This window comes from Mastigoproctus giganteus, chromosome 7 (assembly GCF_048544385.1).
Source record: "Mastigoproctus giganteus isolate SK-2022 chromosome 7, ASM4854438v1, whole genome shotgun sequence".
In the NCBI taxonomy this organism is placed as follows: domain Eukaryota; kingdom Metazoa; phylum Arthropoda; class Arachnida; order Uropygi; family Thelyphonidae; genus Mastigoproctus; species Mastigoproctus giganteus.
In genome coordinates this window covers 172,329,511-172,352,372 of record NC_143581.1, presented here as the reverse complement: position 1 = coordinate 172,352,372, position 22,862 = coordinate 172,329,511, and the positions used below count along the sequence as shown (strand labels likewise).

Genomic DNA, 22,862 nt, shown 5'->3' with positions numbered 1-22,862 from the left:
AGAGAAGCCTACTGTTACTTATTTTCTTTGTCTTAAAATTCAACAATGTAGTAATGATACAATTGCATTTAACAAATATCGTTGAATTTCACATACTTTAATTCTCCAATGGAGAAGTGTTACTTATTCAAAGTATAAGAAGAAGGTAACTCATTGGAAAGGATTTCATAATGTTGTTGTTATTTGGTTTTTAGGAGCATTAGCAACTAAGGCCATATTGCTCCGGGGATATGCGGTGGTCATTCCCTGACCTTTCCACATCCTCCGTATTTATTGGTCAAGGGCTCAAACCCCATTCTAATCAAGAAGCGTGTGCTACACACTGCTGCTCCTGCCCACCTGGCTACGGAGGCGCCGGATTTCATAACATGAGATGTTATAATAATGATACCTAATGTACAAACTTCGGTTTGTCTTAAATTCAGACATGTAATAATGATGTCATTACACTAAACAATATCACAGTTAGCATTAGCAGAGGCATATGATGCAAGAAAGCAAGCTTATATAGCATAAGCCAAAAAAAAAAAAAAAAACCCCATTTCACCCATCCATTCACTATAAAAGTTTGTCTAGTTCTGCCTTTAACTTATTTAAGTTGTTAACCTCTACTACAACAGATGGAAGTTTGTTCCAACTATCAACCACCTGCTGGCTGATGGTTGATTTTCCTGACTTTCCTCAATTTGAATTTATGTCCCCTCAGGTGAATAATCTGCACAAAAGGAAGAATCCCATCAGCTTGCTCAAACTTGCTCAAACAGCTTGCTCAAACAATTCAAGCCCTTATACACCTCAATTAGATCACCCCACAGGTGCCTAGTCACCAGAAGCTGCAATTGCAGAACTTAAGTCTATCTTGATAACAACAACCCTTTTTGTTCAATTCACCAATCTCATTTCCCTTCTCTGTACTTGTTCCAGAAGCTCTACATCTTTCCTAAAATGAGGCCTCCAGAACTGTATACAGTACTCAAGGTGTGGCCTGACTATTGCCTTATAAAAGGGAACATTCACCCCCTTATCCCTGCTAACAAAATTACTGTATATCATTGACAAGACACCATGAGCTACTCTTGCAGCCTGTCTGCACTGCTCAGAAAACTTCATATCTGACTGCACAATTACCCTCAGGTCCTTTTCATTCTAGACTACTCCGAGTGTAGTATCACACAGTTGATATGTTACTATGGGGTTACTACTACTCATATGCAGTACTTTGCATTTGTCAATGTTAAACTTCAGTTGCCACTTCTCAGCCCATCTGTTCAACTTTTCCAGATCCTGTTGCAGTAGCGTACTACAATTACTGTCATTAACAACCCTGCCAACCTTCATATCGTCTGTAAACTAAGACATTAAACTTGATAACAATATCACTGATAAAAACCGAAAACAACAATGGGCTCAACACAGAACCCTGGGGGACTCCACTAATAACATTAGTCCACAAAGAGTAGTAGTAGTGGCATGTGATGCAAAAAAGCAAGTGTATGAGCTTATGCAGCATCAGCCAAAAAAAAAAAAAAAAAATCATACCATTCCCTCCAAATGCCTGTCCAGTTCCTCTTTAAATTTATTTAACCTATCAACTTCCACAACGACAGATGGAAGTTTGTTCCAGCAATTAACACCCGCTGGCTAAAGGCAAATATCCACACATCTATTCTACATCTGTCTTTTCTTAATTTTAATTGATGCCCCCCTTGTAATCTGAACAAGTGGAAGGATCCCATCAGAATTCAACATGCTCAACCCATTCAAGGCCTTACACACTTCAATCAGATCACCGCGCAGGTGCCTAGTCTCCAGCCACTGCAATTTGCAGAACTTAAGCCTCTCTTGGTAAGAGGATCCCTTCATTCCCCTCACCAATCTTGTTGCCCTTCTCTGTACACGCTCAAGCAAATCTACATCCTTCCTAAAATGAGGCCTCCAGACCTGTACGCAGTACTCAAGGCGTGGCCTGACCATTGCCTTATACAGAGGGACAATCACCTCCTTTTCCCTGCTAGCAAAATTCCTATATATCATTGACAAAACCCCATGACCTGCCCTGGCAGCCTGTCTGCATTGCTCAGAAAACTTCATATCTGACTGCACAATTACTCCCAGGTCTTTTTTATTTTCTACCACCTTAAGTGTAGTACCACACAGTTGGTACGTTTCTCTGGGGTTACTTCTACCCATATGCAGTACTTTGCATTTGTCAAGGTTAAACTTCAGTTGCCACTTCTTAGCCCATCTGCCCAAATTATCTAGATCCTGTTGCAGTAGCACACTGCCATTACTGTCATTAACAACCCTGCCAACCTTTGTATCATCTGCAAACTTCGACACTAAGCCTGATATACCTTCATCAATATCATTGATAAATATACAAAACAACAGAGGACCCAACACCGAACCCTGTGGGACTCCACTAATAACGCTAGTCTACGAAGAGCAGTACCCATTAATTACCACCCTCTGTTTTCTCCCACTTTTATTCATTGTAGCAACTTACCCTTAATAACATTCTGCTCCAATTTGTACAATAGCCTTCCATGCGCAACAGTGTCAAAAGCTTTCCTGAAGCAGTATCCATTGATAACCAGTCTCTGTCTTCTCCTGCTCGACCATCCTTTTATCTTTTGTAGCAACTTGCCCTTAATGCCATACTTCTCCAATTTGTACAGTAGCCTTCAATGTGCCACAGCATCAAAAGCTTTCCTAAAATCCAAGTATATGATATCAAAATTATTTTTTGCATCCAGTTCCTTTGTGACCATATCATAGTATCCAATCAATTGTTAGACAAGACTTCCCCTTAACAAACCTTTCTGTGTCTGAACTATAACTGGAGTCTTGTCTGCATCACTTCCTTAACCACTGATTCCATTATTTTCCCTGGAATAGAAGTTAGATTAACAGGTCTGTAATTATTCGTGTCACCCTTTGACTCCCCTTTGTGAATTGAGGATGCATTTGTACATTTCCAGTCCATGGGAACCTCTGCTGCTTCTTTTAATATAACTGGATAGATCCCATCCACCCAGGGGTGCCTTTCTTATGTTCGATTTCTTCTCCATTTTGCTCTTGGTTATTAAAAATTCATTTAGCTCCCTGCCAGAGTTTGATAAGCTTCTGGCCTCCACTTCCCTACTGACCTCCTCATGTGTGAATGTAGATGCAAAATACTCATTCAGTTTGCCAGCTACCTCAACAGGTACATCAACAATTGAACTGTCAATGTCAAATGGACCAATCTGATTCATCCCCTTCCTTCTAGAGTTTATATAAGTAAAGAAGTCTTTACTGTTTTTCTTTGCATTGTTTGCCCAAGATTTCTCGTAATCTGCCTTTGCTTGCCTAGCATCCTGTGTGTCTTGATTACAGACGGTCTTATATCTACCATAGGCATCTGTGTCTCTTGATAATTTATATGCATCCCATGTTTAAGGCTGTCTGCCTAAAATTTTATTAATCTAAGGAATGTCTACATTGAAAATATTTTCTATCAAGAGGTTATGTAAAGTAATGCATTTTAGAAAGTTTCTAGTAAGCAGACCAAACTAAAATTCAGATACTGTACATCGTGTTATTTAAAAAAAAAAAAATGTTTTCGTTTGGTGATTAACAATAATTACTAATATCTTTCATAAAATATTTTTGACAATTTGACGTTATTGAAAGATATTTGAGAATGTGTGCTGGTAAATGTTAGGAGTTAGTACTAGAATTATAAGTGTTAGGTCAACTTGTTTATGATAAAAAAGCTTACTTTAGTGATAAGTTTTCAATGATAAGGAGTGTGAAAAGAAGTATTATAAAATGAGCCCATATTCTATATACATTGGTCTGACTAAGATGTTTAAATGTCATTTTCTTGAATAGTGTACACACCTATAAGAGTAATGTTGGTTGGATGAGTCTTGCTTGTATAGTGTAGATTCCTATAAAAGTAATGCTCATCCAGCTGTCAAATTGATGCAACAGGCCCACCAATCCCCAGGATGACAGATTTTATTGTGGGGGGGAAGGGACAGGATGAGATATTTCTGCACCTAGTGCAACTATTCTTAAGTCTATCTTTTCTGTTATTCAGAAATGTACCTCTCCAATTAACTATGTCAACTGAGCTTATGTTGTTAAATCTTTGCACTAATTTCAGCCTTACGATAGAGACAAGTGCTTTGGCCGATATATCCTTCTCCTGGCTCTGTTACAGGTAGGAGGATCATTAAAGCTGTTGTTATTAAGTACTATGGAGGGCTCACAAAGTAAAACAAACAAACAAAAAAAAAACGTGTTACTTAATTTATGAATAGCTCTATACAAAATTCTGTGAAGTGGACTTATCCCACAGGTTGGACAGCACAGAACTAAACAATAATGATATGAAATAATGAATTTATGACTAATACAAACTTAGCTAGTTAAATATTACCTTTCTGTGTTGTTTTCGAAGTACATGTTTATCATCATCCTGCCAAAATGCTTCTTCTGCTTCTCTTTCTTTTTTCTCCTTTTCAGCCTGCTTTGCTGCTTCTTTTCGACTACGAGCTTCTGCAGATTTGGTATTAGTACCAAACTTTTTAGGCATTTTCTGTCTATTTCTGGAAAATTGTTCAGCTAAAACAAACACAACAAAAATTGCAAAGGATAACACCACATCAAAAACAACTAAACAACAATTATTGTATTGCTTATTCACGTATCATTCTTAAAATACAGTAACATAAATTATATAGCATTGTTCCAATAAGATGTTTCAGTTATTTAGTGTGCATTAATTCAGTGTATTTGGTGGCTCAAAATTCAACAGTCTTTCATGAATGTGCTGTCCCTAATCATAACTTCATGAAAGTAGTATTGAACAAAATGGTGTATAGAAGAGTAGAATGTGTTCTTAGTGGAACAATTTTACCTAACTATTAATGCTATTACAGTTCTGGGCAAATTTTGAATAAAGTTTGCAAGCAGGTTTGCAACAAACAAACTAATTAACAAATTTGTAACAACTGGCTCCATCAATGACAATAAAAAGGGTATAGCCACTAAAACAGCTAGCAGGGATAAGGAACTGGTTATCCCATTGTTTAAGGCAATGGTCAGGCTACATCTTGAGTACTGAATACACAGGTGTGGAGGCCTAATTTTAGGAAGGATGTAGAGCTGCTGGAACGAGTACAGAGAAGGGCAGCAAGATTGGTGAGGGAAACAAAGGAATGCTTTTAGCAAGAAAGGCTTCAGTTCTGTAAATTGCAGCATCTGGAGACTAGGTACCTGCGAGGTGATCTGACTGGGGTGTTTACAGCTTTGAATGGATCAAACAAGCTCAATGCTGATGGGATTCTTCCTCTTGCTCAGATTACACATATGAGGGGTCATAAATTCAAACTGAGGAAGGATGGTTGCACATGTTCAGCATGAACTATTTCAATATCCTAAAAAATTTGTAAAATATCTTTCTTAACAAATTTAAATTAGGAGATCATTAGATAATTATAGAATGTAAAGCTTTTGCTATTGAAATTAGGAGATCATTAACATACAAGATTGTTTGAAAAGATGTAAAACTATTTTCATACAAAATTAAAATGAAGCAATCTCTTGATCACAACAATAAAGGAGAATTGACTTCTGAAATCCACCTCTGCATATTTTTTCTTGCAAGTTTTCTGCAGATAGGCCAGACTTGAGGAGGAACAAAAATACTTCAAATTAACACCCCTAGTATTACATATCATAAAGTTAACTATGTAATGACTGTGTTGCTTCTTGTCAATTGTATTAAGCAGGGCCACTGCAAGTGGGTAGGTGAGAAATGCGTCACCTACAGGTGGCAAAAATATTTTTGACATTGCTTTCTGATTGGTCAATATTTTTCAGAACCCAACATTCAAGGCAGCAAATTTTATTTCACCTACTAGTGGTACATAGGATCACAGCACTATTGCTATATAATACTAGCTTTTGTTTCTTCAGTAACAAATGTTCTGTTGGGGATAACCAGAAGGATGTTCCAGCAGAAATATGTGTGGGGATTTCTGTATGTTTGTAATGTGAGTTACATTTTTTGTAAATTCTCATGAAATTAAATTGTTTTCTATAATTCAAGAAAACCACTTTCCCTTATTACAAAAATGTCCTGGCAAAAAAAAAAAAAAAAAAAAATTCAATATTCAAAACTGTGTAACTGAAAAATAAAAAAAAAACAACATAATATATGATGTTTTTAATTCCATTTCAGAAAATAATGAAAATAATTTTGATATGGTTTATTGTGTTTCATAAGGATGTGTAATTTATCCCCTAAACTGCACGACATGCATTAGTTACTTATTACCATTAATTTGAAAGGAATGCTCCAGCATATCAACCTATTGCATGCAGGCTAGAAGACAGGTTCTGGTTTCTAAAAGTTGGCAGGTATGAAATGTTAATATAAACATTGAATTTCAAATCCATGAAATTCTGTGTATTTGTATCATGAACTTAGTGGTCATGATGCATTCACAGAATTTCATGGATTCGAAATTCAACTTTTATAAAAACATATTAATATCATTTCATCTTGGTCACTTAGCCCCATATTGTTGTAATCTATTGTCACATCACTGGGTCAGCACCTGCAATGAAAACAAAGTTTTATTCCTGTCACATGGCTTTTGGAACACCCTGTATCTAAATTGTATTTTTCCTGTATCAACAATTCTGATACTAAAAACAAAATGCAGAGGTTACGAGGACAGACAAAACACAGTCATAAAAAACAGCTTAACTTGTGCTTATCATCATGCACCAATAATGATCTGAAAATTCCCACAAACTTGTGCACCCACTGACTTTTGCATTAAAATCGTTACTACTGAATACAGAAATCAGAGAATCATGAAATTAATCTTAAAGTTGTGGGGAACTGTATACGTTTTTATGATTGTACTTGCAATTTGTAAAGCATTATCAGCTTCAGCATGTACAATCTTTATACACATTTATATTCCAGTGAACAATTTTTATGTGGTGTGTGTTGAAGGGCATCAAGATGCACAGATGTAAATCTTTAGAAAATTAGAACAGTCTTACGTTATGGTTGTAGAAGGATATACAAATAAAATTCAATATATAAATAACTGAGACTTTTTCACATGAAAATTAGTTTATTGAAATGCTATGGTAGGCAATTACAAAATTCTGGCCCTGAACCCTTCCAACTGCAACACTAATTTGGTGAAGGGATTTCAGTGAGGTTTAATTCAAAAGAGTTGAGCAAACTTCAATGGAGTAATATCACTGTTTATATATATACAGATAAGTGGACATTGACAAAAAACTATTAATTGATAGTTCTGCAATATTACAAAATTTATATTAAAAGACTGAAAGAGCAGTATGAATTACGTGTCATATTTAATTATAATGAACTACTACTAGGGGGCTCTGCCCCTGCTCATCAACCCAGCAGATGCTTTTCTACGTAAAATGTAGAGGTAGGGCGGAGTAAGTCAAATCTTTTCCATGTAAAAGACACACCCGTTGAAATGCACTGATCGATATCTAATCAGAAAATGACCTATGTAATTATTTACCTGGCATGTGTCCCATGTACGCACTCTACATTGTCAACAGCAAGTGTCTGATACTGCCCAGTAACTCATTTCTGTTCATTCCATTTAACGTTCACCAACCCTGTGCATGTGCTTCACTGTCTAATACATGACCACGCCTGGCATCATTTGATATTCCATTGTAACACTTTTTTCATATTCTATGTCAGCTGATGAAGGGACCCATATCCTCCTGATATAGTAGAGGTATGATTGTAAATAGTTTAGTTTTTTGTAAATATTTGTATAGTTTAGTTTTTTGTAAATATTTGTATAGTTTAGTTTTTTGTAAATATTTGTATAGTTTAGTTTTTTGTAAATATTTGTATAGTTTAGTTTTTTGTAAATATTTGTATAGTTTTGTATTGTATTGTATTTTTATATTGTTATGTATTGTTATGTATTTTGTATTGTTATTATTTGTATAATAATAACATTATACTAATATACTAACATTATAACGCACCAATCGAAATCTAATCAAGGAAATGACCTATGTAATTATTTACCTGCGCATTTGTAGTGACGTAATTGCACCAAATAAGTGATATAATTACCCCACCCTCTTCTCTCATTGGCTCGAATAAATATCACTAGGAGGAAAACTTTTTTAATGTATAGAAAGAAATTGAAAATGGTGTATTTTATATTCTTCTTCAAGAGGAGTGTTTCCATTTACAATGGGTTTCCTCAGCCTACAAGTTATTTCTTGTTAGGAATTTTTTCCCGCCATAAAGTACGGTTCAAGGTGTCTTGGTCGGTTAAGCCTCTGGCTGTCATGCACTCCCGTACTCCATCCATCCATGTCCTCCTAGGTCTTCCTCTTCTCTTTCTTCCAGGAGATATCCATTCCAGGATAGCCTTTGGATATCTGTTTTCTTGCATCCGTTTTACATGTCCATACCATGTCAGACGCTTTTCTTTGATGGCATCAATAATAGTCTTTTTCACTTCCATTTTTTCCCTTATGTCTTCATTCCGTTTTCTGTCTCTTCTAGAAGTTCCTGCTGAGCGTCTCGGACACAGCATGGTTTTGTTAAGAGATTAAGTCTTGCCTGACCAATATGATTGGATACTATGATGCAGTCACAAAAGAACTGGATGCAGGGAATAACTTTGATATTATATACTTGGATCTTAGAAAGGCTTTTGATACTATTGCACATGGAAGATTGCTGCACAAATTGGAGCAGTGTGGCATTGGAGGCAAATTGCTGCTATGGATCAAGGGGTGGTTGAGGGGGAGAAGACAGAGAGTGGTAATCAATGGACACTGCTCATTATGGACTAATGTTATTAGTGGAGTCCCTCAGGGTTCAGTATTGGGTCCATTATTGTTTTCCGTATTTATAAATGATATTGATGATGGTATATCAAGGCTAACTCTCGTAAGGAGTTCTCTCCTTTGTATAAAATATGTTTTCTTTTGTAAAATTACCTGTTTTTGTAAATTAATTGTTCTATTTTCCCGGAAGTTTCGGGAAGTTGTACAAATGTAAACCCCTGGCTTTTTGGCCGTGAAGGGCATTAAAGATTATCTCTCTCTCTCTCTCTTAATGTCCAAGTTTGCAGACGATACGAAGGTTGGTAGAGTTGTCAAGGACACTACTGACACTATGCTACTGCAACAGGATCTGGAAAGGTTGAGCAGATCGGCTGAGAGGTGGCAAATGAAGTTTAACATTGACAAATGTGAAGTACTACACATGGGAAACAGCAACCCCAGAGCAACGTATGAACTCTGTGGTACTACATTGACAGTGGTAGAGAATGAAAGGGACCTGGGGGTAGTTGTGTAGGCAGATATGAAGTTTTCTGAGCAGTACAGACGGGCTGCAAGAGTAGCTCATGGTGTATTGTCGATGATATATAGGAATTTTTCTAGCAGGAATAAGGAGGTGATTATTCCCTTGTATAAGGCAATGGTCAGGGCACGCCTAGAGTAATGTATACAGGTATGGAGGCCTCATTTCAAGAAGCATGTAGAGCTGCTGGAACGAGTACAGAGAAGGACAAGATTAGTGAATGGAACAAAGGGGTGCTCTTACAAAGAAAGGCTTAAGTTTTGAAAATTACAGTGTCTGGAGACTAGGCACCAGTGAGGTGATCTGATAGAGGTGTATAAAGCCTTGAATGGTTTGAGCATGCTCAATGCTGATGGGATTCTTCGTCTTGCTCAGAATAATCACCTGAGAGGGCATAAATTCAAATTGAGGAAAGACAGATGTAGGATAGACGTGCGGAAATTTGCCTTTAGCCAGCGGGTGGCTGGTTGGTGGAACAGACTTCCATCCCTTGTAGTGGAGGTTGATAGCCTAAATAAGTTTAAGGCTCAGCTGGACAGGTATTTTGAACGAACAGAGGTGTGAAGTGGAAGTGGGTTTTTTTTTTTTTTTTTTTGGCTGATGCTGCATAAGCTTGCTTTCTTGCATCAAATGCCTCTACTAATGCTAATGCTAATAAGTAAGATCAGCCCATTAAGAATCTGCAGAAAAAAGGTGGCAGTGATCACAATGTACTGATGTGGGATTTATTCAAAGTATAACTACCATAGTGACCAACCCATAAGTTCCAGTCAATATCTGGAAAGTAAAAATTCCCCATTATAAGGTCATCTGATTTACAGGCCAATTCTATTTCTCTGTACAATTGTTCACTGTATTTATTAGTCATTAGGCTTATAACACACTCCTACTCTCATTTTTGTTTTCCCAGTACTTATGTCACACCAAACTGACTCAACATTGCACTGTCCATCTATGTCAACTGGATGCACTTCCTTAGATTTTATGTGTTTCTTAACTAACAGCATAACCCCTCCTCCCTTTCTATCCTGTCTATGTTGTCTGTACACATTGTATTCTTCAAATTCCAATTCTGCATTCCTTATATCTGTGTGACACCACGTCTCTGATATCCCAACAATATCTGCCTTCAATATCTTGACCAGCACCTCAAATTCACCAAATTTATTTACTATACTTCTAGCATTGGTGTAAATGCAAGTATACATGCACTTGTTTTACTCTTAATTACCCTAACACAGCCCACACATTTACTTGTTCCATGATGACTCCCAGCAGTCCTCAAAATCGCAAACACCTCACTCTCAAGGTTGATGCTCATTCAAATAGAAGCAGCGCAAGAACCACTTTCACCTCTGCCTGCAGCTACTGTTAATCTATCAGTATGTGAATTCCCCAAATCTAGCAGTTTTCTGACCCACCTAACACTGCCTTGACATCATCGGCAAATATTTTTGCTCCCTTTCTATTTAAGTGTATCCCACCTCTGTGGAAACTGTCTCCTGTTAACAAGCACAGACTACGCTGAGAAAAATTCTACCCCATGAGCCTTACACAATCTCTCCAGGGCCAAATTGATTGACAAGGTTCTCATCATATACTCTCTCCTATAGTGTCTGGGCAGAATTGCAGACACTTTCAAATTTAAACCGAACTCATGACTTTTTTTCAACATTGACCTGTACTTGTTAAGTATGTCTACAGATTTCTACTCTTAATGTTATTAGGTCCAACGCCTACAACAATATCACTCTTCGTGCCCTTAAAGGATGATATCTGCTCTACAATGTCATCAACTTTTGCTCCTGGCAGACATACCCTGGTCCTATTTACCCTATCCTTTTTGATATATATATCTATCCTTTATATATATTTCACGTATCCCTGATGATAGTCACCGACAATAACTATCTCCTGTAGGAGTAGTGCATTCTGCCCTGAAGACTGCTGTTGTGTTGCCCGATGCACAATATTGAGCTCTAGTGTTGAGTTGCTGAGAGCTTGATGGGTTCCCCATTTTAATTCCTTCGAGAGCATCTACCATACGCTTCAAACTCTCATAGATGTACATTAGAATGCTGAGTTGGCATCTAATTTCTTGAAACTCTCTGCACCTGGCACACAAAGACATACTCCTTGGCTAGATCATGTCCTGTTCCAGAAAGTCCTTAAACACTTTACAAGTTGCACAGTTTTTTTAGGCTGTGATGCATTGGAGAATCTCCACCTCCAGTTCTTCCTTGGGCCACAGAACTCCTGCTACTTTGTGCACATTGCTTTGCTGCTCTAGTCTGGGACATGACTTGAGTTTAATTAAAATTTCATTATCAATGAAAATTAATAAGCTTAATAAATTTAATTGTTTAATTGTCAATACTTCACTAAGCTAATGCAGTGATTATTATGCCATCTAGTTATACCTTAAGCTATCAAGGTCAAGACATACGCTATCAAGTTATGCTATACTATAATGATCACAATGTTAAATTAGTGAAATCCTTAGCTAGAAACAAAAGATATAAGCCCAAAAATTGATTTACACCTTTAATTGATTAAAATGGTTTAAACTGATTGATCTCTAACTGAATTAAAATGATTGATCTTTTGCCAAAATTTCTTAAACTTTTCATTCCTACTAAGAAATACCATTCAAGAATTTTTTTTTTTTTTTTTTTTTATGTAAACCCCAAACACGAGAAGTATTAGAACCTATAGTATTTAATACCACGCTTGGGTTGGAGGTTGAGAAGACAAAAGAAGATATTTGTTGACATTGGACTTCAACTTCTTCAACTGACGTTCCAGAAAACGTCAGTTGAATGAATAAACGAGGAAGATGAAAAGTTGGTTCTGTGAGTTTGAAGTTGGACAGTAAATGGATGTTGGCTAGTGACAGCACATGTTCGGACTGTTTTGAAAGAGAGAGCGGAAATTATAGAAGCCAATTCAGAAGAACAGTGCCCATGGAAGTATCTGTAGAAGAGGCATGCAACAGAAACAGTATGTCTATGAGACAGCGAGTGGAGAGACTCTGTTAGAGATGAATCATTAATTAACCTAACTGCCCTCTTCTGAATGGAATCATGAAGCCTGAGAGAGGTTTTGGGGGCACCACACCAGATGTGGGAACAATATTCCATGGCAGGGCGGATTTGCGATTTATACAGATTGAGCAGCTGTTTGGAAGAAAAGTAACACCTAGAGCAAAAGAGAAAACCAAGTTTTTTTAGATGCAGAGAAAGCAATATTTGTAATGTGCTTGTGCCAAGAGAGATTAGGAGTCAGGGTAATCCCCAAAAGAGATATATCATTTTGCCTAGAAATTGGAGTGTCACTAAAGATAAGCATAGGAGAAGAAGAATCCTTTTTGCGAGATATAAGACAAGACTGAGTTTTAGAAGGGTTGAAATCAACTAAGTTGTCTTTACCCCACTGGAGAATTACCTGAAGATCGGCAATTAAGGAATTGGTAGCAGATTTTCAAGAAGTTGAAGCTGATTCAGCAGGACAAGGTTTCTCAAAATGGAAAGTGGAATGCAATGTGCTATCATTGGCAAAACTATGGATAGGATTTCCAGTCAATGGAAGAAGGTCATTAATATACAAGAGGAAAAGAGTGGGGAAAGAACTGAACCTTGGGGGAAACCGGCATTAGTGGAGAAGTTAGAAGACAGAGAGCCATCTACCATCATTCTCAGTGAGCAATCAGAGAGAAAACTGGATAATCAATTAATAAAAACAGTTGGCAAACCATAAGATGGAAGCTTGTTTAGAAGACCTTTATGCCAAACACGATCGAAAGCCTTTGAGATGTCAAGAGCCACTACTTGTGTTTCACCAAACCTTTCCATTGAATTAGTCCATAAATGGGTAACATAAGCCAGAATATCGCCAGTGGATCGACACCGACGGAATCAATACTGCCGATCGTTGATCAGATGGAAGGTTTCTAGGTAGTTTAAGAGTTGGTGGTTAATTGATTTCTCCATTACTTTAGAAAGAGTAGACGTAATTGCAATGGGACGATAATAAGAAGTTTGTATGACACAATAAGTATGTTGACATAAGAAGTTTTGAAACAGTAATCCGACCGAGGAAAGGACGAAAAGAAATCTCACAGATCATTCCATTTTTCATGAGACGATAATTGTATGGCAGGAATTTGTCACCCTTTTAAGGAACTGGCTGGATATGAGCAAATTTAAAAGCAGAAGGAAAAACACCTTTGGAATAAGAAAGTGAAAAAAGGTGGCAAAGAACAGGAGTAAGTTCAGGAGCACAGGTTTTGAGAACAAGTGGAGAAATACCATCGGGACCTAGAGCTTTCTAAGCATCAAGATTCGTCAAAATCCTTCTGACATCCTTTTGACGGAAGACCACAGGAGGCATTGAATGGATGTTTGTTTGTTTGTTATTAGAAGCATTAGCAACTAAGGCCATATTGCTCCGGGGATATGCAGTGGTCATTCCCTGACCTTTCCGCATCTTCCGTATTTGGTGGTCACGGGCTCGAACCCCGGTCTAATCAAGAAGCGTGTGCTACGCACTGCAGCTCCTGCCCACTTGGCTACGGAGGCGCCCGCATTGAATGGAGCATGTTGGTAATGGTGGGAGGGGTTTTATGAAGATCATTAATACATGAGTTGGAAGAAAAATGGGATGCTAGCAGGTCAGCTTTATCTTTGGCTGAAGTGACAACAGAACCATCTATTTTGGACAGAGGTGGGAGCAGAGATGGGCAAAAGTTGGGGCCAATAGCTTTGGCGAGAGACCAGAATGCTCGGCTACCATTAGGGCAAGAAGCAAGTTTTCTACTCTTAGCCTATTCGAACTCTAGTTTGGACTGATTAATAACTGCTTTACAATTGTTGCGAGCTTTGGTGTAGGCAGAAAATGAAACTGAAGAATTAGAAACAAGCCAATTATGATATGCAACATTCTTCTCTTGAACAGCTTTAGCACATTTATTGGAAAACCAAGGTTTAGATAAAGTACGAAATTTTAAAGTGGAGTGTGGGATAAAGGATTCCATTCCTACTAGAATAATTTCACTGACACGATCAGTGGCAGATCAGTTAGTTATTTGGAGCATTGGCAACTAAGGCCATATTGCTCCGGGATATGCGGTGGTCATTCCTGACCTTTCCGCATCCTCCGTATTTGGTGGTGACAGGCTCGAACCCCGGTCTAACCAAGAAGCGTGTGCTACGCACTGCTGCTCCTTCCCACCTGGCTACGGAGTCGCCTGCACTGACACAATCTGAGCAAACATTGACATCAGAAGTTTTGAAACAGTAATCCGACCAAGGAAAAGAAGAAAAGAAATCTCGCAGGTCATTCCATTTTGCATTCTTGTAATGCCAAACAACACGAGGTTGGGAATAGCCATGAGATAAAGGCTCCATTGGAGAAGAGACTCGTTGAGATCTGAGGTGCCTAAAGGACCTCTCACTTCGACTGTGTACTTAGAAGGGTTGTTTGTGAGAAAAAGATCAAGTGTGTTGGCTGTATGGTTAGGATTGTCCGGTATTCTTGTAGGTAAATGAACAATCTGTGCAAGTTCATTAGTAATTGCAAAAGCCTCAGCATCTCAACCAGCTGGGTCGGTGTGACTAGAAAACGGAAGCCAGCTGGAATTGTGAACATTAAAATCACCAAGCAAAATTACCTCACTGTTAGAAAAGTTGGACTGGAGAAAGTCAAGTTGCAAAGAGAGGAAGTCGAAGAGCTCCAAGTGATTAGTGGAGTGGGAGAAAGGTAGAGATAACAGATGAATTTGACACAATGAGGTAGAGAGATTTTAAGTCAGAGAAGATCAAAGAGAGGAGATTCCAAATTGCGAAGTCTCTGACAGGGAATATCAGAACGGACATATGCACAAGTACCACCTTTGAGGCGAAAGGAATCATACAGCGAATAATTTGGGCATCTGAGATGAGCAGTAGTTGAATCAACCGATAACTGAGATTCTGTCAGAAAAAGTACATGGGGTTTGGCAGACTGCAAGTGGAAATGGACATCGTCGAGATTAGAATTGAGACCACGTATATTTGTGAAATGAATTAGGAAGTGCTTGGGAGGTTTAGATCTTTTCGCAGATAAGCTTGCTCTATTAGTTTGACAATTCATGGTGTATTCAATAGTAAAAAAATGTGGGTGGGACATGCTGTATGAAGTAATGAAATTTTTGGATATGGCGTACACTTGGTAAGAATATACCCTGATCCTTGACATAATGTGGCCTCGATAATGCTCCCCGCATCACACTACTCGGACTCCCTCCAGTCACTATCTGGCAGAGTAGATGTATCAAGATTATACACTAGCTGATCCGGATGCCTCCTAGAGAGTTACCAATAGGGTTTGGTCCGGTGTACTAACTAGTGGCCGGCCTGCGAACACAGTTTTAGAGTTGTACTCTCGAAATGTAAGGAATATTGGATCTCGCCACGATGTTCATCCTAACCTCAAAAGTCAACAATCATACTGCATGATGGAAGAGATATGGAAGGGTTGACTGGAACTTAGCTCTAGAGACTAAACATGGGTTCCACCACTTCAAGCCTCCAATAAGCAAAGTGGTTGTATTGCACCGGTTCATGAGAGTCATCTACCACCTAGTACTGCATGGTAACATAGAGGGGGCGGCATTCCTCCATGTGGTGTGGGCCATACCTCGACCCCTGCTTACGTTGGTTCACACCTGGGTGGTCACCCACCATGTACTTGTGCTTGGAGGTTATACCCAGGATTAGTAACAGTCCCACCATCGTGAAGGTGCAAAAAGAGGATTTGCCTGTCACAGACCGTCCGGACTTCGCCGAAATTGGGTCCACTTGACTTGAGTGTCACCTGAATATCAGTTCCATCAGTGTTTTAGACTCCCACGTAGCAAGTACAGCTTGTCTGGCATATCTGAGAGAATGTCTGTGACAACCTCAAAGACTTACACCTAAATAGATGTCAGATAAACTGATGAGATTTGCAGCTGAGAAGAAAAATGCATGGGATGCCTATAAATTATCTGGTGATACAGAAGCCTATGGTAGATATAAACTAGTCTGTAATAAAGTCACAAAGGAGGTTAGGAAAACTAAGGCAAATTACGAGAATTCTCTGGCAAAGAATGCAGCAAAGACTTCTATACTTATATTAACAGTAGGAGGAGGAGATTGGATCACATTGGCACACTTGATAACGATGGTTTAACTGTTGATGATCGTGCCCAGGTTGCTGGCAAACTGGATAGGTATTTTGCCTCTACATTGAGACACGAGAAGTCCTTTATTAAGGGGAATTCCAGAAGTTTTTCAGAATTCAACAGGAAGCTATATGATTTTGTTACAACTGAGAGAAAGTGGAAGAAGAATTGTTGAAGCTCAACGTTAAAAAAGCACTTGGGATGAATGAGATCGCCCCAATTATATTAAGGTAGGCAGCAAAGGAGGTAAGCAAACCCTTAGCCATAATTACGAGAGCAGCTTGGGATTCAAGAGAGGGCCTTATGGACTGTAGATGTGCAAATGTATCCCCAGTTCATAAAGGGAGATCAAAGAGTGATATGAATAATCACTAGCCTGTTAGTTTAACTTCTATTCCAGGAAAAATAATGGAGTATGGTTAAAGAAGTAATGTAGGATTATCTAAACAGGAATGAACTTATACTGCAGTCACAGCATGGATTTGTTAAGGGGAAGTCTTGTCTGATAAATCTGACTGGATACTATGATGCAGTAACAAAGGAACTGGAAACAAAAAATTATTTTGATATCATATACTTGGATTGGATTGAAAAGAATATGGGCGTGATTGAGCAGTCAGATATGAAGTACTCTAAACAGTGCAGACAGGCTGCCAGGGCAACTCATGGGATTTTGTCAATGATATACAGCAGTGGTGTCCAACCTACGGCCCGCGATTAATTTTTATACGGCCTGCGTGGAAAGTGAACTAAAACAGCGTTTTAGAGAGTCATCCCACTGTGTTTACAGCCATGCAAGCGTTGAGATCGACTTTCTCTCTGTGGCTGAGTTAGTCAGACTGAGGTGTAGACAGCAAGGTTTTAAAACCCTGGTAACTCGGGTTTTTCATCCAACAAAATAGGCAAATCGACCAGCGAATACGCAATTTACAGACAGAATACACAATGCATGGCAGATGAATTAAATTATTCGGGTGACCTAATATAATAGTTTGGTTTTTGGTTTGGTCGAGCTTGACTGTATCAAACGTGTGCATGTGGTTCAGTGCTGTCATATGTAAGCTAAATACAGTTATGTACGTATAAATCTTTTCATATTGTGAAATTCTACTATTTTGATATAACTTGTTCATTGTATTGACTTATTATTAATTGAATTAAAAAAATCATCCTTCAAAATGTTCCAAAAGAGGAAAATCGATTTGAAGTGTCATGTGTTTGATCAAAGGTGGACTGAAGATTATTTCTTCATTGATTACCACGAAAAAGCAGTGTGTTTGGTATGTAAGGAGACTGTATGAGTTTTCAAAGAATATACTTTAAAATGACACTATGATTTCAAGCATAAATCTTATGATCAACATAAAGGAGTGTTGCGAAGAGCAAAGTGTTCAGAGTTACGAAATGAATTAAGAAAACAACAAAACACACTGAAAATGTATCAGTCAAGAAATTTATCTGCTGTAAGTGCCAGTTATCAAGTTGCACATTTGATCGCTTTTGAAAGTAAACCGTTCAGTGATGGTGAATTTGTTAAGCGTTGTTTGTTAAAAGTTGTGGAAAAATGTGTACGGAGAAATGAGCAATGATACAAGACATTAGTTTGTCTCAACAAACAATTATGCGAAGATTAGAAGATATTAGAAAGAATTTGTTCGTACACCTTTTAGAAAACATTAAAAACAAAGAAATATTGTGATGTGGCACTGGATGACAGTACTGATGCAAATGACACAGCCCAACTCCTTATCTTCATACCTGGAATTAATGATAATTTTGTACCAGTCGAAAATTTAGCCGATCTACAGAGTATGCATGGAACCAGGGGCATATTCAGGGGTGGGCAGAAAGGGCACAGGCCCCCCTTAACTAAAATTTTGAAATTAAAGAAAACGAATGCAGGAGGGATTAAAAAAAAACTTCAAAAACCTGGTCACCATGCCCAACTTACGATGATACCTGGATGGTCACCATGCTCCCCCTTACGATGATACCTGGTTACGCCACTGCATGGAACAACTGTAGGTGAAACTCTTTTTGAAAATTTTTGGAAATCTATTTAAAAGTTAGGATTAAATATTAAAAACCTGGTAGGAGCCACAACTGGCAGTGCAAAAAATATGATTGGTAAAAACACTGGGCTTATGGGTAGAATAATCAAGAAAGTGATAGATATTGGAGCTGAAACTCCAACTGGAATTCACTGCATTGTGTATCAAGAAGCACTTTATGGGAAAGTATTGAACCTCGAACACTTTATGAATGTGGTTATTTCAACTGTAAATTTTATAAGATCACATGGCCCTTAACCACCCAATGTTTTACAGTTTCTTTCAGAAATTGAAGCTGAATACGAAGATGTAATTTTATATTGTGCAGTGAGATGCCTTAGTCGTGGCAAAGTATTACATCAGTTCTTTAAACTACATCGTGAAATTGATATTTTTATGACAGAAAAAGGAAAATCAATAAAACAACTATCAAATATGGAGTGGCTGCTTGATCTTGAAATTCATACAGACATTTTTAGTCATTTAAATGCTCTTAATTTAAAACTACAAGGGAAAGGAAAATTATTCTGATTTGTCTGGTGACATTGAATCATTTCAGAATAAGTTGTTATTACTTTAATCCCAAATTAAGCAAGACAATTTAGTTCACTTTGAATGTTGTACTGAGCTAAAGGAGAAACACATTTCCAAAGAATCATTGCCTCTCGTTATTACAATTACTTTTTGAGGAGTCTGAAAGTCAATTTGTTGATATAAGATCCCATGAAAAAGACAGCTTGTTTGAGAACCCATTTATTTCCATGAAAAATACAATCCCAGCTTGCAACTTGAAATTATTGATCTTCAAGCCAAAACATGGTTCCAAAATAAGTACAAGCAACCCCCATATAACACGGTACTTCAATAACACGGTTTCTCTCTAACACGATTGATAAAGTGCGGCAGTCCTCGCATAATATGGTATTTTTAAGCTTTTGTGTGGGGAAAACTCTGCTGTTATGTTGGATGTAATTTTTAAACATTTCCATTCTTTTTTGTGAATCCTCACTTTTGGCTCGCTAATCGTTATGCGAAAAAAAAAAAAAAAAAAAGGGAATCCCCGTATTTTATTTTGTTGGGAAATCCCCGTGTTAGATTCTGTACTATTGAACTTGTGCTTGTTAAACTTGTGGAAAAATCTAGATTTCAAAGTTTTATTACTATTGGTCATGCAAACATTGAAGTAATGTTCCTACCACCTAGTACAACTTCTTTAATTTAGCCATTAGATCAAGGCATCACATCTACCTTTGAAACTCATTATATCAGAAAATCGTTACAATAGATTTCGGAAAAAAAATTTATTCCGAATTGACTGATGAAAAATTGAAGTGATGAAGGCATGAAAACATTTTTCGATTGTGTACTGTATCAGAATCATAGCTTTATCGCTCAAAGAAGTAAAACCATCAACATTAATTAAATTTGCGTTGGAAAAATGTATGGCCAGATTCAGTTCATTCAGTAAATATGATCGAAACAGCAGAAAACGGAATCAGTGCAATAGTAGAAATTGCTAAGTCGGTAGGAGGGGAAGATTTTGATGATATGACTACTGAAGCTGTCGTGGGTAGCACAGTTGGTAGAATCGCCATCCTCCACACACCGGGTGGAAACGACCTAAGTTCGAATCCCGTTGATGACAGAGGAATTTTTATGGGTCTTTTTCACAACATGGCTGAGTTACTCTGTCTCAGGTGAGGTTAGCATGGTTTCTTCTTCCGAAAACTCAGTTTTTTTTTGTCCAGCAAAATAGAAAATCGATCCCAGATCACATGCAATTTATATACAATATACACAGAGAAACATGGCCTTAGTCGGCGATGCACCTAAAAAAAAAAAAAAAAAGTATGATTACTGAAGATGTTCAATAATTACTGGTAGAAAAAGAGGCTGGCGAAGCGAATTTGGTGAAAATGGTATTGGAGACAAATCAAAAAAATTCAGAGGATGATAGCGCAGATGAAAATTCTGAAGTCCCAAATTTTACACTAAAAAGTATACCGATAGGCAGAATGTTAGCCGAGCAATTAGAATATTATTTTTTGAATGCAGATTTTTCAACTGAAAGGAGCACAAAGTTCAAAAGGGAGCTTCAAAAATGCTTAGTTCCATACAATGAAATTTACAAAGATCTATCAGGCAAAAGCAAAAACAACCCAAATTAATGATTTTTTAAAGAGAGCAGAAAATACATGAAATCTAGAATGGTGTATTTTTATTAGTTTTGTTAACATTGTTGTATTTTTGTTAGTGTTTGGAACATAATCACCGTTTTTGTGATTATGTTCTTGTAATCATGAGATTTTATAAGACCAGCCTGTTATACGAGGGGTACCTGTATACTGACTGTGAAAATAATCTACAGTACTTTAATTCTACAAGGCTCTCCCACTGAAGATTTTCTCCTAATAAAATGAAATGCCACGAATATGGCTACTTTGTTCGGAGCAACGTATGTTTGCGAGCAAGTTTTTTCATGCATGAAATCAAATTAATATTTAAAAAGAAAGAGAATAACAGACGAGCATCTTCATTCTGTATTGAGAATTGGCATCAAAAACTTTCACCCAAAATTTGAACAATTATCTAAAAATATTCAGCCTTAATCATCTCATTAAATGTTGTTTTGTTCAGTAAATGTATTTTAGTATTTTAGTAAATGTATTCAGTAAGTGTATTGTACGTAATAAAATATTTCAAATAGTTTCAATTTTAGGTGTATCATTATATTTATTGATTCAGCTTAAGATTGAAAAGCAGTGATCCTTTTCAGGTTGTAAAATTTATAAAGTGACCATTGAAAAGCAAAAGTAAAGTTCAAAAGTAAACTATTTAAAAAAAAAGTCATAATTTTATAATTTTAATAAAATCTAAAAAATAAATCACTGACAGATTTTTTGCACATAAAAGTATTGGGAATTTGCATTTTTTATATATTATTATTATTATTATTATTATTTTTTTGGAATACTGGTATTAAGATTTTGACTGGTATTGTGAGCTCTCATCATCATCATCATCAGCCATTTTCAATCCACTGCAGGATGAAGGCATCTCCAGCAACTTTCCAGTTCCTTTTGTTTTGTGCAATGGCCATTCATTTACTACACACAAACTCATGAATTTCATCTATCCATCTCTGCCGTTGTCTTCCAGGTTTTCTTCTAGCTCCTCTTGGGTACCATTCCGTTATTTTCTTAGTCCATCTGTCATCATGTCTTCGAGCTATGTGTCCTGCCCAAGACCATTTTAGTTCTTTAGTTTTGATAAGAAGTTTCTTCAGTTTGTGAGCTCTAGTGGGGTCCAACCTTTTCCCATACTGGGTCCATATTCAAAATTAGATTTGTTTCGTGGGCTGCACTGAGTGATTCAAGAAAAATTAGTGTGTTACATTTTCCATATCTTGTTACATGTAAAAGAAAGTCTCTATTTTCATGTTACTGTTTTTTATTTTCAGGCTACATAATATTATTATTATGCCATATGGTGCGGCATAAGCCTCAGGCTTCCTTGCACATATGGCATAATAATAATAATAATAATATTATGTAGCCTGAAAATAAAAAACAGTAACATGAAAACAGATACTTTCTTTTACATGTAACAAGATATGGAAAATGTAACACACTAATTTTTCTTGAATCACTCGGTGTGGCCCGCGAAACAAATCTAACTTTGAATATGGCCCCCGTACGGGAAAAGGTTGGACACCACTAGAGCTCACAATACCGGTCAAAATCTTAATACCTGTATTTCGGTATTTTTAATTTATGAAACTGGGATACCGGTATTCCAAAAAAAAAAAAAAAAAACCTTTGTTGCAATAAATTTTAATGACAATTAGGTGCAATAAAGTAAGGAAAAAACAAGTAATTACTTGAATTCATGTTTTAAATCAAACTTTTATTACAATAATAAATATTCTAGCAAAAATTATTAAACGCATAGTTATTCCAAAAACAAAAAATAAGTATCTACACTACCTGTCCGAATAAAGTATAGGTGTATAAAGCCTTGATTGGTTTGAGCATGCTCAATGCTGATGGGATTTTTCCTCTTGCTCAGAATAATCGCCTGAGAGGGCATAAATTCAAATTGAGGAAAGACAGTTGTAGGATAGATGTGTGGAAGTTTGCCTTTAGCCAGCGGGTGGTTGATTGCTGGAACAAATTTTCATCTGTCGTTGTAGAAGTTGATAGCTTAAACAGAT

The 22,862-nt window shown here is 37.2% G+C and overlaps 1 protein-coding gene across 1 annotated transcript in view; it reads right to left on the bottom strand.

The window, feature by feature from the left end:
* Window positions 1-22,862, bottom strand: part of LOC150083338 (coiled-coil domain-containing protein 124-B-like) — a 122,749-nt gene that overhangs the window by 79,529 nt on the left and 20,358 nt on the right. The window contains exon 2 of the mRNA XM_090377196.1: window positions 4,430-4,614. Coding sequence (XP_090233322.1) covers window positions 4,430-4,585 — 156 coding nt within the window. The 5' untranslated portion in view covers window positions 4,586-4,614. The remainder of the gene's footprint in view (window positions 1-4,429; window positions 4,615-22,862) is intronic.